Genomic DNA, 14,288 nt, shown 5'->3' with positions numbered 1-14,288 from the left:
ACATTGCCAAATTGACGGAAAAATTTGCGATGGTGGGAACCGTTTTGGTATTAATGCATGACAACCCCATGGGTCGATTACAAAACGGGCAGCATGCACTGAGAGGCAGTGATGCAGTGGCGGTGCCCCGAGCAGCACAACAGCGGAGCCCCATTTGGTTTTTATCGGTGTATCACGACGACCGCTGCCACGCACGCCTAAAAAAGGGGCACGTTTAGCCAACGAGCCACGCAGCCTCCACTGATTTAGCTGAAGTGAGGTCGTTATGAACGTGCCACACCGACTCGCTCGCGGCGTTGTTGCTTCAGCAACGCTCGCCTTTCGCTGCTCACGAGTGTAATCGCCCAGCCCCGTTGGTTGGTGGAGGGTTTTTTTACTCTCAAAAATGTGGGTTCTAAATATGCACGACAAATCTCACGTCATGCAGCAAATTAATCAGCAGTGCCCTTCTGTGTCCGAGAACGGCCGATGGAAGGTGATATCACAGAACTACTTCTGAGATCCATTCAAATCACTTGTTTTGCCAAGCATGCGAAAAAAACTAACAGTTAAAATATTGCCAGTGTTTTTGTGTAGTCTTGAGTCACCAAGCTGAGGTTCTCACATCACTGAAATTGAGAACCAGGATTCATACCCAGGAACTTGGTGGTGCCGGTACAAGAGCTTATTTTGACAGTGTAGAATTATGACTGTGTGGTCCGAATACTATATGTATATTATTTGGACCCCCCCTGGCCCTCCTAGTGGTAGCTTAACCTCCCAGCCTAAGTATGACCCCAAGGATTAGGTCAGCACCATAACCCTAAAGCTATTACGATCGTGGTATTTGTATCCTGGCATCCAAATAATACATATATATTATGAAGACCCATGCGGTGGGAGTATGTTTCCATGGGGGAATCATATTACAATATATATATTCTTAGCTCTTTCGGTAAAGTCACGTTGACTTTACCGAAAGAGCTAAGAATATGAATTACTGCAGTCACGAAAGCTTTAAATAAAAATCATATTACTGTTATAATTATACCTACATGATTGAACCCAATGGTTTTAAATCTTAATATTTGTCACGAACGCCTACAAAACTATCGGACGCTTATCCTGTGGTTAAGATTATGTGAAGTACTGTATTCCTACCCCGGTGTACAAATTCCCTGGGGTTCAAAAGTAATATCTCACACATGCTCAGTGCTCTGATGCCCCTAAACCACTCCACCACCCACATTTCCATTACATTCATCACAGTCATTCATGCGTGTAACAGTTTAACACGTAGTAGGCTTTCGCGACCAATATTATCCATAAAAGAGGCCTTTCTGTTTGGTTGGATTGTGTAAATATAAATGTGTCGTTAAAACACGCCACCACCCGACACAGCCTATTAGTAAGGTTTGTCGCGTAAACAAAATGTGTCCATTAGCTACTAGGTCAGCACACCTGTGTGTTGGAGAGTAAACAGACAACATTTACAATTTGAGTACCGTGACATTTCGCTGGTAATAAATTATGGTTGTCGCCTGATGATGCTGGTTGCAATCACCGGTGAAACGTCGTACTCGAATTGTAAATGTTGTGGGCTTACTCTCCAACACACCGGTGTGTTGCCCTAGTAACTAATTGGCATGTTTTGTTTACGTCACAAAGCTTACTAATTGGCTGTGCCCGGTGGTGGTGGGATTTATCGACGCATTTATATTAACGAGTCGTACACACAAAAAAACCTCTTATGGATGCGTGTAATCGTTCACGCCAAAACGATTTAATGCATTTTCACTGTTGGGAGTTAAAATATTATGCAATGATGATTTCCATTTGCCTATTTTTATTGTCTCATTTGTATTGTTTTTCGTTAGATTTTTGCATGTGTGCTAAAACTTATTTCACACCGTACATAGCCAACCGTGCTAATCAGAGGTGCGGGAAAGGACAACAATCTTAAGCAGAAAAAGCAGTTCTCAAGAAATTAGTTTTGAATCTAGATTTAAAAGTGCATAGCTCCAGCGGCTTACAAATGAAAACAGATGTTTTAAATTTCATGTTCTCTGATTCATGAATTCCTCTTTATATCTCGCATTGTTACTCTAAACACGTGTCTTCCCGTACCTCTTTGCATATTCTTCTGTTTTTGTTCCATTTTCTTTATTAATAATAACCATGTTCGTGGACACTTGCGCACATCACTAATATATATAGATGCAGGACAATAACACAAATATTCCAAAATTAGGTGCAGAATATTGTTTTGCCCCATACATTTTCCATGCTTTTCCCTGATTCCATTGAAACCTGTATTCCATGAGGCCATCACAAAAGCATTTAAATCAGTATAATTTTACTGATTGATATTGCGCATGCAATATTCCAGCATTCAGTAATGTAAAACAATATATAGTTATGATCCAAATATATATATTTTTTTATTTATAAAGCTTTCGTGACTGCAGGGATTCATATTCTTGGTTCTTTCGCTAAAGTCACGTAGAAGGGAAACAATAAAATAACCACCACTTTTTTCAAATTTTCTTGCTGTGGTTTTCACACCTGATAATGATTGCTTGTGTTGCAGTCGAAACGTCGTGAGAATTTTATTGTTTTATATTTTTTTCCCTTCTACGTGACTTTACCGAAAGAACCAAGAATATGGATCCATATATAGTCTGTTGTCCTTCCCCCGCACCTCTGATTAACACGGTTGGCTACGTACGGCGCAAAATAAGTTTACCATAAATACATATATAATAGTGCACAAACCTGCTGCCACCTCTATATTTAATCGTTTTTTTTATCCACAGTCTGCTTTCAGTAACTTCAATGACTGCTCAAGGTTTACTCTGATGTGCTTTCCAGTTGTATTTCTCACAGATTCGTGTAATCATTGAGTCAGCTTGTTGTACTTTAAGTTTGTTTTGCTCATATTTTTCTTCGACTCCACGTTGAAACGTTCTGAAAGGAGGTTCTTGCATTAATTCCCGTCGGTCATTGTAGTAATGAGTATGTTATCGTTATATCTTGAGTTTTCATACTTTTCAGTTAAATGTTATTTATGTATTTGTAAAAAAAAAAACTGATTCTACTGGGAGTGAGGTAAGGAGACATGCTTTAGCACGTGTTATCATGGAAGTGCCGAGTTGACCTGATAACTTTAATCTAAATTGTCTTATGGTTGTTATTGTTTGACTTGCATCACACTGCGATTTTTGCAAACAGCGTTGTAATGCGGTGTTTTTTTTTTTTCTGGAAGATTTGCTGGTTTATCCCAGGATGTTTCTGTTGCGCGTCGTCGCTTCAAGATGTTTCTCTGTTCATATTTTGTTTGTTGTGGTTGCACCCGACTCAAGAGACGTATGGCTCACAGGGCTATACCTAATGAATGAAACTTGAAATGAAAAATGGTGATATCAGATCTTGCCTATTATTTCCCTCAAATGGGTTTGAATAAATAATAAAATAATAAATAAATACATTCATAATACACAACAATAGCTAAATAATAACGACCTCGTCTGGTAAGTCATAAATAAATAAGTGGCGTGTAGATAGGTCATTAAATAAGTAAATGTTCTTAGCTCTTTTGCAACAGAGGCAACGCAGAAATCGCATATTTTGAACATTACCTTGACGTGTCCGGTAAGTTTCACGTTACTCAGCCAGTGCATTTCATTCATGAATTAATAGGCTTTACCCGGCAATGATACAGCAAGTGTTAAGACGTTAAAAGACCAAATCGACACCTTTCGCAAGGCCTCATCAAGTCTGCATTAATCACACATGCTTGTGCTAAGACTTGCAAACATACATGCTTTGATGATGCATTGTCCTTAGAACTGATTGGCCTGCACCAGAGCTACAGTCTCGTTTATGGCTTTGTATCTGCAAGAGTGTTAGACCAGAGATAACCCCAAAACGCGAACAATACTAAAGCCATGCAAATATCAACAGCTCCTACCGAATCTTGACTTCAAGCTTTCGTGACTGCAAGAATTCATATTATTTGGGTATTTTGGTAAAGTCACGTAGATAGGTTGAAAGAAAATTACAAAATATTGTTTTATATATATTGTATTATTTTATTGTTTCCCTTCAACGTGACTTGACCGAAAGAGCTAAGAATATGAATTACTGCAGTCAGGAAAGCTTTAAATCAAAATTTAAGTAAATGTTAATGAGTAAAGAAATAATTGATACGGAATGAATAATGTTTATTAAAAAAGAATAAATAAATATGATGTTTGCCTAGTGTTTTACTCACATCGGTTTGAATAAATAATTTGCATAATATTTGCATGACATGTCAACGTAGGAGACTGCAGTGGTGTCAGGGTTCGTCAACTGAATTTGTATTCCAGAGGTCACCTGTTCGATCTCCCAATTCAGCAGCTGACACAAGAAGTTTCTTAAATCGTCCCATATCTGTCTACCCAGCGGCATAGATGGGTGCGCCACCACATAGTGAATCAGCAGATCACGTGTGGGTACCCCCACCTCTTTCCAAATGTGTGGCCAGTGTTGAAGAGCAGTCCAAAAAAACAAGTTAGAAGCCCTTCCGTTGGAGGCCTTTCCCTCCAGCAGTGGCATGCGCAGGGCTGCCCCATCTTAGCGTTTCACGAATAATGTATCCGCACTGACACGCTGGCCCATCGCATCATTGCTTGGCAGAGTGACCTAAGCCCCGTGCCGCCCAACACTCACGCTAGTCGCTCGGGTGACAAGGGGGTGTTATTTTATATCCTTTGGGTCTTTCACTAAAGTCACGTAGATAGGTTCAAAGAAAATAACAAAAAAATAACCAAAAACTACGACGCTTCGATCGCGACACAAGCGTTCGTCCTGATGACGAACGCTTGCGTTGCGATCGACACGTCACGAAAGCTTTTAAGTCAAGATGTTATTTTAGTAACGATCCATCCCCCTACTCGCACCCCACCCCACTCCAACAACCCCCTCCTTCCCGCCCGCCACCCACCTTCCGACGCCCCTTGTGCCATCAACGCAGATCGGAGCGGACATCTGTGGGTTTTTTGACGAGCCTTCGGAAGAGCTGTGCCGCCGCTGGATGCAGGTCGGGGCCTTCTACCCGTTTTGCCGCAACCACAATGCGGAGACGTATCAGGTAAGCGCTGGCGTTCCCCTTGCAGCGTTACCCCTCATGGCGGGGTGAGGATCAGGTCACCCATGCTCGGCAAAAAATATATATATCTAAACAGAACCATTATTCTGTGTCTCTACATATAAATGGAAGAAAGGAAAAAAAACATTCGTTAATCAGTTTTTTTTCTCGGCTCATGTTAACCAGCAAGCTACTTGTGCGAGCAAGCAAACTCTGGAACTGGTTTCAACATTCTGGGTGTCATCATTAAACACATGCTGCTGGGTCACCAGGTATTGGTGACAAGCGCACTCCATCGAAACAATTGAGCATCGTTCAATGGAAACAAAAGCAATGTTGCATACAAACTCGTGCATTGTTGAGGAGCATTGTTGGTAAACGTGTCTCCACGTTAAAACCATACGGAATTAACGACCTCCATTTTGCCTACAGATCTTTGTTGACTAGTAGGCGGTTGTCGTTGCCAAGAAAACGTGTAAACATCCTCGCAGGTTGCCCGATGTCTCTGCGGATATTTGGTGGCAGAATGTTCGCCAGAACAGGGAGCCAGGAGACTGGTATCCGGTTCAGTATTCCCGGTTGTAATGCACCGTCGCTGCGCTTGAAACAATTCCCGCACCCCCGATTAGCACGGTTGGCTTCGTTCAACATACATACATTCAAATCACAAACCTCTGCAACCACTCGGCCATGTCCCCGATGTCTGGATGATAAAATCAATGTTTTGGCGAACAATCAAACAAATACGGCCACTGCAGTCGGCACTTTCAGATGCGCTTCTGTGGCCATCTGGAATGCTCTTTCTTCCGTTATTAGGAAGCCACTGGAGCTCTGCACTTTTAAATCTAAATTAGAAACTCTTTCATTTAGAACTGATTTTTGTGTTTAGTTCGTTGTCCTTCCCCCACACCTCCAATGAACATGGTTGGCCACGTACAGAGAGAAAGAAGTTCAACATACATGCGTACGTACGTGTGAGGTCCATGCAACGAAGCGACGATGTGACTATGTTAACATGAATCGCATTCACAAGCGTCATTATTTAAAGCTTTCTGCAATTAGACAGACAGACAGAAAAGCAGAACAAAAAAGAGTTGCTATGTTAGAAAGTTCTATTCAGCCGTATTATTGCTGGTAAATTAAGGTGTGTTATCTGATCTGCTGCAACCAATTAGCATGTGGGGGAGGATATAAGTAATCACGTTCCGTCAAAGGGGCAATTGATGAATAACAATTACAGTGTTTGACTGGGACATTTTGCCAATGAGATGATATTTCATTGATCGCATTGGGTAAATGTTGTAAATTTTCTGACCGTGGAGAAAGTTATATTTTTGCCTTATTTGTGTAGGAGTTATATTGTTGCTTTCAATTTGTCTGATGTTTTATTCAAAACTTACACGAAGAAGAAGGGGGTGGGATGTATTGTACTTGTTGAATTATGTATGCAGCGTATCAGAGACACAATCGATGAGAAACTCTTTTCATATTAAATCAGAACAGGACAAAAGTCAGTGCGACAATTCAGAGGAGTGTGCCCAGTTTGCGGGCCAAGTTGTTCAGAATTTCAGATAACAACATTCTCAAGGTTGCATTATTCATCAGAACCAAAAAATAATCATGTAAAAGATTAAATGAAACTGGATGGAGTTCATCGCATTTGTCAAGTAGCGTTCCTGCCAAAAAAGTGTAAAATGACCAAACTTCCAGCTCTTTAAGCTTGAAAAGAGATCGTATTTCTGCCCCTACGCACACTATCTGGCATGGATCTCATAACATTGTGGGTATTTCACAGAAACCCTTTGTGATCTACACAACCATGTGAAATGAATCAGTATTTTTTTATTTACTCAGTTTTACATCTACGACAGCCTGTCGAATGTTAATCTTAGTCTGTGGATTTCATGGAGTATTTTTTTTTTTTAGTCAAGCTGACTAATGCAATTTAACATTTAGTCCACACTACGTGATTAAATGTTGGTGTGATGGATCCGAACAGTGAACGCGGTAAATCTTTACATATACTTAAACGGTCAATTCCTATGTTTGGTCTCCCTCAGTGCGCTGAGTTATATGAGAACATTACTAACGCATTATAAAGGTTTTTGGATTCGATCGCGTAAGCACAAATGTGTCGTAACCCTTCACCACCCGACACAAGCCAGTAAGGTTTGTCACGTAAAAAAACGTTCCAATTAGTTGGGCATATCTTCCAATAATGCCAGATGTAATTACCAATGAAACATCCACTAAAATTGGAAATGTTGTGGATTTACTCTCCAACACACCGGTGGGCTGAAGTAGTAACTAATTGGCACGTTTTGTTGACGAGACAAACCTTACTGGCTGTATCCGTTGGTGTAAGGTTACGACACATACTTACACGATCTAACCCAGAAACCTTTCTTATGAATAATATTGGTCGCAAAAGCCTACATGTTAAACATTACTAATGCACCTGTCTGATTCATCGTCTTCACTCAGACCTGTTAATTTAATCTTGGCATGCTTTGATCTTCGGTGGGTAGTCCAAGCCGCCATCACGCTGGAAGACTTTCATCCACCGATAGTCATCGTTGAACAAAAAATAAATAAACCCTTCGTCCACAACATTTTCGTCACTAATTTTATGAGCAACATTTACAAACATACACGCATCCTCTTGCCTATACAGTGGTACCATATGTTTGTGCAAGGCATCTTTCGCCGGCCAGTGAGGATTTGAGCTTGTGTGAAATAATGGTGTGTGTGAAACAGCTGAATGACATTCACAGACATGCTTGGCTGAACCTTATCCACGTTCTCACTCTGACAAGCCAGAGTCCCGGGTGGGTTTCATGTGATATCTTCTTCCCCTCGATCCCCCATCTCCCCCCACACCTTCCCACACCTCTCGCCGCCCTCCTCCCCACACTGCAAGTGCTAACTTCTGCTTTGCTGATTGCCAGTGGTGCGGCAGTGCTCAGCGGCTCTAAATGCCCGTGGTCATTGTATGCGTGGTGATACGTGCAGTGAGCGGTGCTGCCTTCTGCCTTTTTGAATACAGCGCAATGGTTAGATGGGTGGGTTGTAGGTAAAGGTAAGATTTGGATGTCGATTTACATTTTATAGATTGCTTTAATACCTTTAATAGCGCCATTAAATCTCATCTCAACAATTCCAATGCCCTGCTGTAGTCTGGACAAGGGGGCACCCAGTGGCAGCTGTCCCTGTATGTCACAACATGAACGAAGCACTGGACTGCAGATTGTAATTTGTCTAGAGTAGGGGGTGATGTTGCCACGTGGTTTTCACAATTAGGTAATTTGCAAGTAAATTTTCAAATTTAGATCATGACATCGGGACATGCAGGCTCCTGATTTGAAGCTATTGGTGACTGCAGGGATATACCTACGTGACTTTACCGAGAGAACCAAAGAGTATGCAGACTCCTCTTACTGTAATTGAATAACATATTTTATCAAGATGATAGCCATAGTCATAATAATAACCACTGGTAGTGAACCAAAGGAAATGATTGAATACATTAACAAAGAAGGCTGGAGAGTGGGGCTAAAGATTAGCAAATATCTACTCCGTGTGCTCTATTATTTGTTTATGATTCTGCTTAATGCAATCTGAGAACTGCAAATCATTCAGTGTTACAGAAAATAATATTGTAATGAGCTGAAGTATTCATAAAATGTTTCCTAATTTGAGTCTTATCACTTGCAACTTAATCCTTCATTCATAACTTCTGAGGCAATATTTCCATAAGATAATGTCTTCTGTAAGCGGTGGCAACACATGTGCAATTTATTCTGGACTTAAAATGCTGAATTTCTTTATATTATTTTCTCATCGGCCAGGAAGAGAGCTCTCATAACAAAGCGCACGCCTGTGTTTATTGTTGCATTAGTTTAATTGAACCCCACCAAATTGCTAACAGCAATTGAAACGAGAAACCCTTTGAGTTTGCAGAGGAATTTTAAAACTCGTGCTTTGCGAGCTGAGAAATTAATTTATATTATTTCCGCTGCTTCCCGCACAACTGACTGCATACGAATATCTGATTTTCATTCAATTAGTTTTACTACAAAGCCCAGCCAGTGCCTATGGGGAAAACCTCTTCGAAACATCAATCAATTTGGAAGATGATGCCTGCCCCTGAACGTGCCTGAGCTCGTCAGATCTTGGAATCCAAGTGTGTTTGAGCCTGGATAGAGATTGGGTAGGAAATTGCACAGGAATACCAGACGAGGCAAGTGAATGGCGGCAAGTTGGCCAGGATAGGCCACCTTGTAGCACAGATAGCACAGACAGATGGAAATGCCGCAGGAGACTACGGATGTAATTTCGGAAGTAGTTCTACAATGTCACCTTCCACGGCTGTTCTCAAGACACGGGGCGATGGATACAAAGCCTTGATTATGAATAATACTGGTCGCGAAAGCCAAAGGTTCAACTGAATTATTTGTCTCGTGATGCTGTAAACACAACCGGAATATAATAGGCAAAGGGGGGGGGGGGCGGAAATACACCGTTTAAAGAGAGCACACTTTGTTTAAAAACCAACGAAATTTTATTTAGCTTGCCAATGGAAGTAACACGGTATTTTACTTGTCAGAAACGAGTTCAGTGTGTTGATTGACAGGCAACGCTGTCTTGGAAATGAGCACTGCTCTGAAAAGATTTTAAAAGATATATAACCGTTTGCAGAGGTGATGCTTTCTCTGCGCGATAAAGACAACTCCTCCTGAGGCTTTCTTTAAAAAAAAACGAAATCTCATTTATGAACCCGTGTTCTGGTTGCCAGAATTTAATGTTATCTTCACGAAACAAAAAAAATTCGTAACAAAAATGATTGAGCGAATAAATAAATGTAGTTTATTGCCATGTAACATGTGGGGCTTTTTTCTAGATTTTCTGGAAAATAAGGATATTTATTAAATGAACATGTATATTAAAGAAATTCTGCCATAATGTAATGATTAGCACAATCAACTGCGCAATCTAGCTGCTGATGGTTCGATCGCTTGGCAAGGCAGTTGAAACAAACGCCCTGGGTCATTGGTGGAAATTCCACAATCCCATGGTAAGCAGTTACACGATAAGGCATCCGCTGTTGACTTCCCAGTAAATTACACTTATTGATGCAAGAGTGGGAATGATTTGAGCCAACCCAGATATGTCAATAGTGAGTCAAGCTCTCTGCTACAGCTTACATGCATGTGCAAATAAAAGAGGTGCTGAGGGGGGCGAGATGTTAACTACCTTGCCTGGTATACACGAGGTCGTGGGTTCAATCCCGACCCTGACGCCTGTATATTTGGAGTTTCATCTTTTCCCCATGGTCGCGTTAATTTCTCTTCGAGTCATCCGGTGTTTCCCTCCACATTTAGAATCAACGTGCGTTTAGAGTATTTGGCTGCTATACATTTCCACGTGATAAGCCACTTCACTGGGCTGTCATTCATGATCAGGTCACTTCTGAAAAAGAGCTATATAGCTCAGTGGGCCTTACCTGGTGAATTAAAAAAAGAGTCTTAGTTTAGTAACAATGCAACGTAACAATTGCTCATGCCACTGCTGTCAGAAGAGCCACCCTTGGACGGAACTTCAGAGAACGCCTCTAGTAATGACTTGGCCTCTTCCACATTTGGGCGGACATATTGGAAGAGATGGGAGTAGCCACACATTGCCCCTCCACACGCAACCTGCCAATCGATGAAAACATTGACACTGCTGGGTGGACAGAGATGCTCGGTGGGAGAGGGGGGGGGGGTGGTGGAGTTTGAAAGAAACACGCACCGTTGTTTCAACTACTGAAAGCAGGAGGTCAAATCAAACCAGTGACCCCTGGATTTGCGAATGCAGTGTGCAAACCGTTACACCGTTGCGGCAGAATCAAGCAGCTATAAGCCCGCCAAATAAACAACCCCCTCGTGGAAAAAAAAATACAACAGCATCTCTCATGCACATTGTCTCTACAAAAAAAATCCACGATTCTATGCCGTGCAGTGAAAAATACATTTCATAAAGAGAAACGGATCTCACTGCTCTGTGAAATGTCCTCCCCGCCGTGAGTGCGTTAGGATAATTGAGTTTTTGAGCATTTGAGTAATTGCCTTCATTTGGCTCATCGCAGTGGAGAGTTCGAGGATGTTGTCTGGGCGATTTTACCGCGAATCAGATGGCAGGAGACAACGACGTCAATACCGCTCTCTCCGACCTGCTTGTGGCTACGCGCAATATCAATATGTTTTCATTGTCAAGAAAAAAAATTGACCGTGCACACGTCTTGTCATAATCACGTTTGCAGTAATCCTCGTCAGTGCGAGTATGGGGTACGGTCATGTGCGATGCAATGCTGTGCTACACAGCGTTCCCTCGTTATTCGCGAGGGATATCCCCGCACCTCCGATTAGTACGGTTGACTAATGTACGGTGCGAAATAAATTCAACATACACACGTACAGCATACGTTCTGGAGGAGGCTCGTGAATTGATAATGTTTCGGATAGTGATATGGGCCTACGGAAAGCTATGTTAAATGCATAAGGTATTAAATACAAGGAAAAGTATAATTATGCATAAAAAATAATGTTGTGATAATAAACATAAAGTAGATACAAAATAATATTAAAGCATTAAACAATGGTTTATAAAACAACTTACCTTCATCTCATAATTTTACCTCTTCACTTTCTCACGTCACATTCTCTCTCGTCACTTTTATTTCTCATCACTTTATCTCTCATCCCTTAATCTCATCGCTTTCTTTCTCTTTCTCTCTCGATGCAGTCGTGTAGAGTTCCAGATGCGGTGACAAAAATCGCGGATAACAAGTTCGTGAAAAACGAGGAAATACTGTATATAGCAAATATCATATACGTATGTATGTTGAACTTCTTTCACAATGTACGTAACCAAACGTGCTAATCAGAGGTATGTGTTGCATGTGCGGTAGAATGGTGGTGTAGTGGTGAGCGAATTGCATTATGCATCTGGTGACCCAAATACGATGCCTGGCCTGCTGCTAAAATCGGCGGTGAGTGATATATGAACCAGTGTTTGGCCTCCACAACCCTTCACCAACCCACAGTGACCAGCAGTGGGGGGGGGATCTGGATTTACACTGCAAAATGAATCGGGGCAGAATGAGCCTCCACGCTCTCCCACCGGGCTTCACGTGCACGATTCCAGGTCGTCACTCAAAGTTCCCACCATGGCAAGGCTCCTCCCTAACTCCACACTAACCCCCCCACCCCGCTCACTTTGGAGCAGTGCAAAATTGGGGTACGGGGGACGGCGCAAGCGGCTCCTGAAATCGCAAAATCGCCCCCTTGGCGAATTATAAATCGTGAAATAGGGCCAATTTTCCACCAAAAAACAGCTGCCGTTCCACTAAAGCGAGGTGGAATGAGGGCCAAAGGATCCGCATGATTCGGTTCCATCGCCTTAATTGCCCAATGAGGACCTCACTTTTGAGTGATCTGCGAGGGCCCCCTTTTTGGTAACAAATTAGCGTCGTCTCTCCCCGTCCCCTGCAGCTTCCATGGAATGTTTTGGTCGTCTGGGGAATTCAACTCTGGCCTCCTAGGCTCCCGCCACAGTCGACCCGTTTAACTCTTTATCGGGCTGCTGATGTCCGAGAGTCGACGTCAGTTACGTCCGTCGGTTGAGTTCATTTTCGCTCGGGCTAAAATAACTCGTATTTTTGAGCGTTTACTATTACCATAGTATTTTATTCACAGACCTTCATCAATGCACTGCTGGATGACGTCTCTATGGGGTCCGTACAAGCAAAACTGGGTTAAAATGGCTTTCAATAATTACAACTATTCATTAGTGGAATATTTATTAAGAATTTTCACCCTCATTGATGTTTATATCCTGCGTGATCCTGTAATCTTGGCTGACGGGAAAGATACTCAAATTAACGTTTTCTCTCAATAATAGCGACAAGCCTATTGACCCTTGCACTGCGCTCATGTGCATTAACCAAAACATGTTAATTCTTTATGACTTTCACGACCAATATTTCATGATATAATTTTTCATGCTATAATGTAGGGGTTTGTAGTTCCAGCCAACTGATGTGTTTTCGGGTTGTACCGCATGTGGAACAGTTCCTGAAGAATCTCCCAGCATGTGGAGCGAAACGTCAGACATCGTGCCGGACATCACGTGCTGCGACCCAAAAACGCATCAGAGAGCCGTACAGCACAACCACGAAAACACTCGCAGTCGTATTTTGCAGGAGTACATGTTGGACAGTACGACATGGATTAAGGCTGCATTGGCTTGCCGGTTGCTGAACGAACACATTGTAAGGCTGCACTCATTGCACACAAAGTGCTGACCACAAATTAATCAGAATACCTTGATGATCTCGTCAAGGTGCATAAGCCATCGGGCGGCCTCCGGTCATCCTCACGGCGGCTTTTGGCGAGCCATCAAGAGAAGATGGTCACCGCATCGCGCACTTTCAGCTGTGCTTCTGCGGCCGTCTGGAATGCTCCTCCTTCCAATATTAGGAAGCCACTGGAGCTATGCACTGTTAAATCATCTAGGTTGAAAACTCATTTCTTTAGAACTGCTTTTTTGTATTTAGTTTGTTGTCCTACCCCCGCACCTCCGATTAGCACGGTGGGCTAAGTGTGGTGCAAAAGAAGTTCAACATACCTGCATACATACAAGGCATCCCGCCTTGGCGCATGGGAAGTTGGGGCGCTATGACCATATGTCACAACGCAACTATAAGCGCAGCGCAGCACCATACGTCCAGAGGACATTTTGTCAAAGGCAATAATTAGCGGAGGAACGAGGGCATACAAGTGCAGCGCAACAACAATATATCCCGGAGCATCCTCTGGTGCCGCCGACCGTTGCTTTTAGGTGCACTGATGTCACATGCAATGTGTTCCACTCATCTGCTTGGGAGGTCATGGACAAGCGGGTTAAAAGAAGATGTTGTGGCGTTTAAATTTGTTGTAAAAGTCTCCAGCATGCTTTTTTCCTTTCAATCCAGCACGTATGGCTCACCGACATCCAGCGTTTGATTGGGGATTGTTTTTTTTTACCTTTTCAGCTGCTGCCACTGTGGTAACATAATCCAGATTTCCTTCGGTCCGTAAAATATTTTCATTCGGGGGAGAAAGAAAGAAAAGTCCAGTGGAAGGAAGCAATTGCTTGT

At 42.4% G+C, this 14,288-nt stretch overlaps 1 protein-coding gene across 9 annotated transcripts in view; it reads left to right on the top strand.

Annotated features, from left to right (window-relative positions):
• LOC116954442 (sucrase-isomaltase, intestinal-like) overlaps positions 1-14,288 on the top strand; it is a 382,301-nt gene that overhangs the window by 284,793 nt on the left and 83,220 nt on the right. For all 9 annotated transcript variants that reach the window (XM_032974950.2, XM_032974949.2, XM_032974952.2 and 6 more), the window contains one exon: positions 4,997-5,113. In XM_032974950.2, the coding sequence (XP_032830841.2) occupies positions 4,997-5,113 (117 nt within the window). The remainder of the gene's footprint in view (positions 1-4,996; positions 5,114-14,288) is intronic.

Source organism: Petromyzon marinus, chromosome 55 (genome assembly GCF_048934315.1).
Source record: "Petromyzon marinus isolate PM22_M1 ecotype Great Lakes invasive population chromosome 55, UKy_Petmar_22M1.pri1.0, whole genome shotgun sequence".
NCBI lineage: Eukaryota > Metazoa > Chordata > Hyperoartia > Petromyzontiformes > Petromyzontidae > Petromyzon > Petromyzon marinus.
The sequence above is the reverse complement of the archived record's forward strand: the minus strand, read 5'-3'. Positions and strand labels throughout refer to the sequence as shown.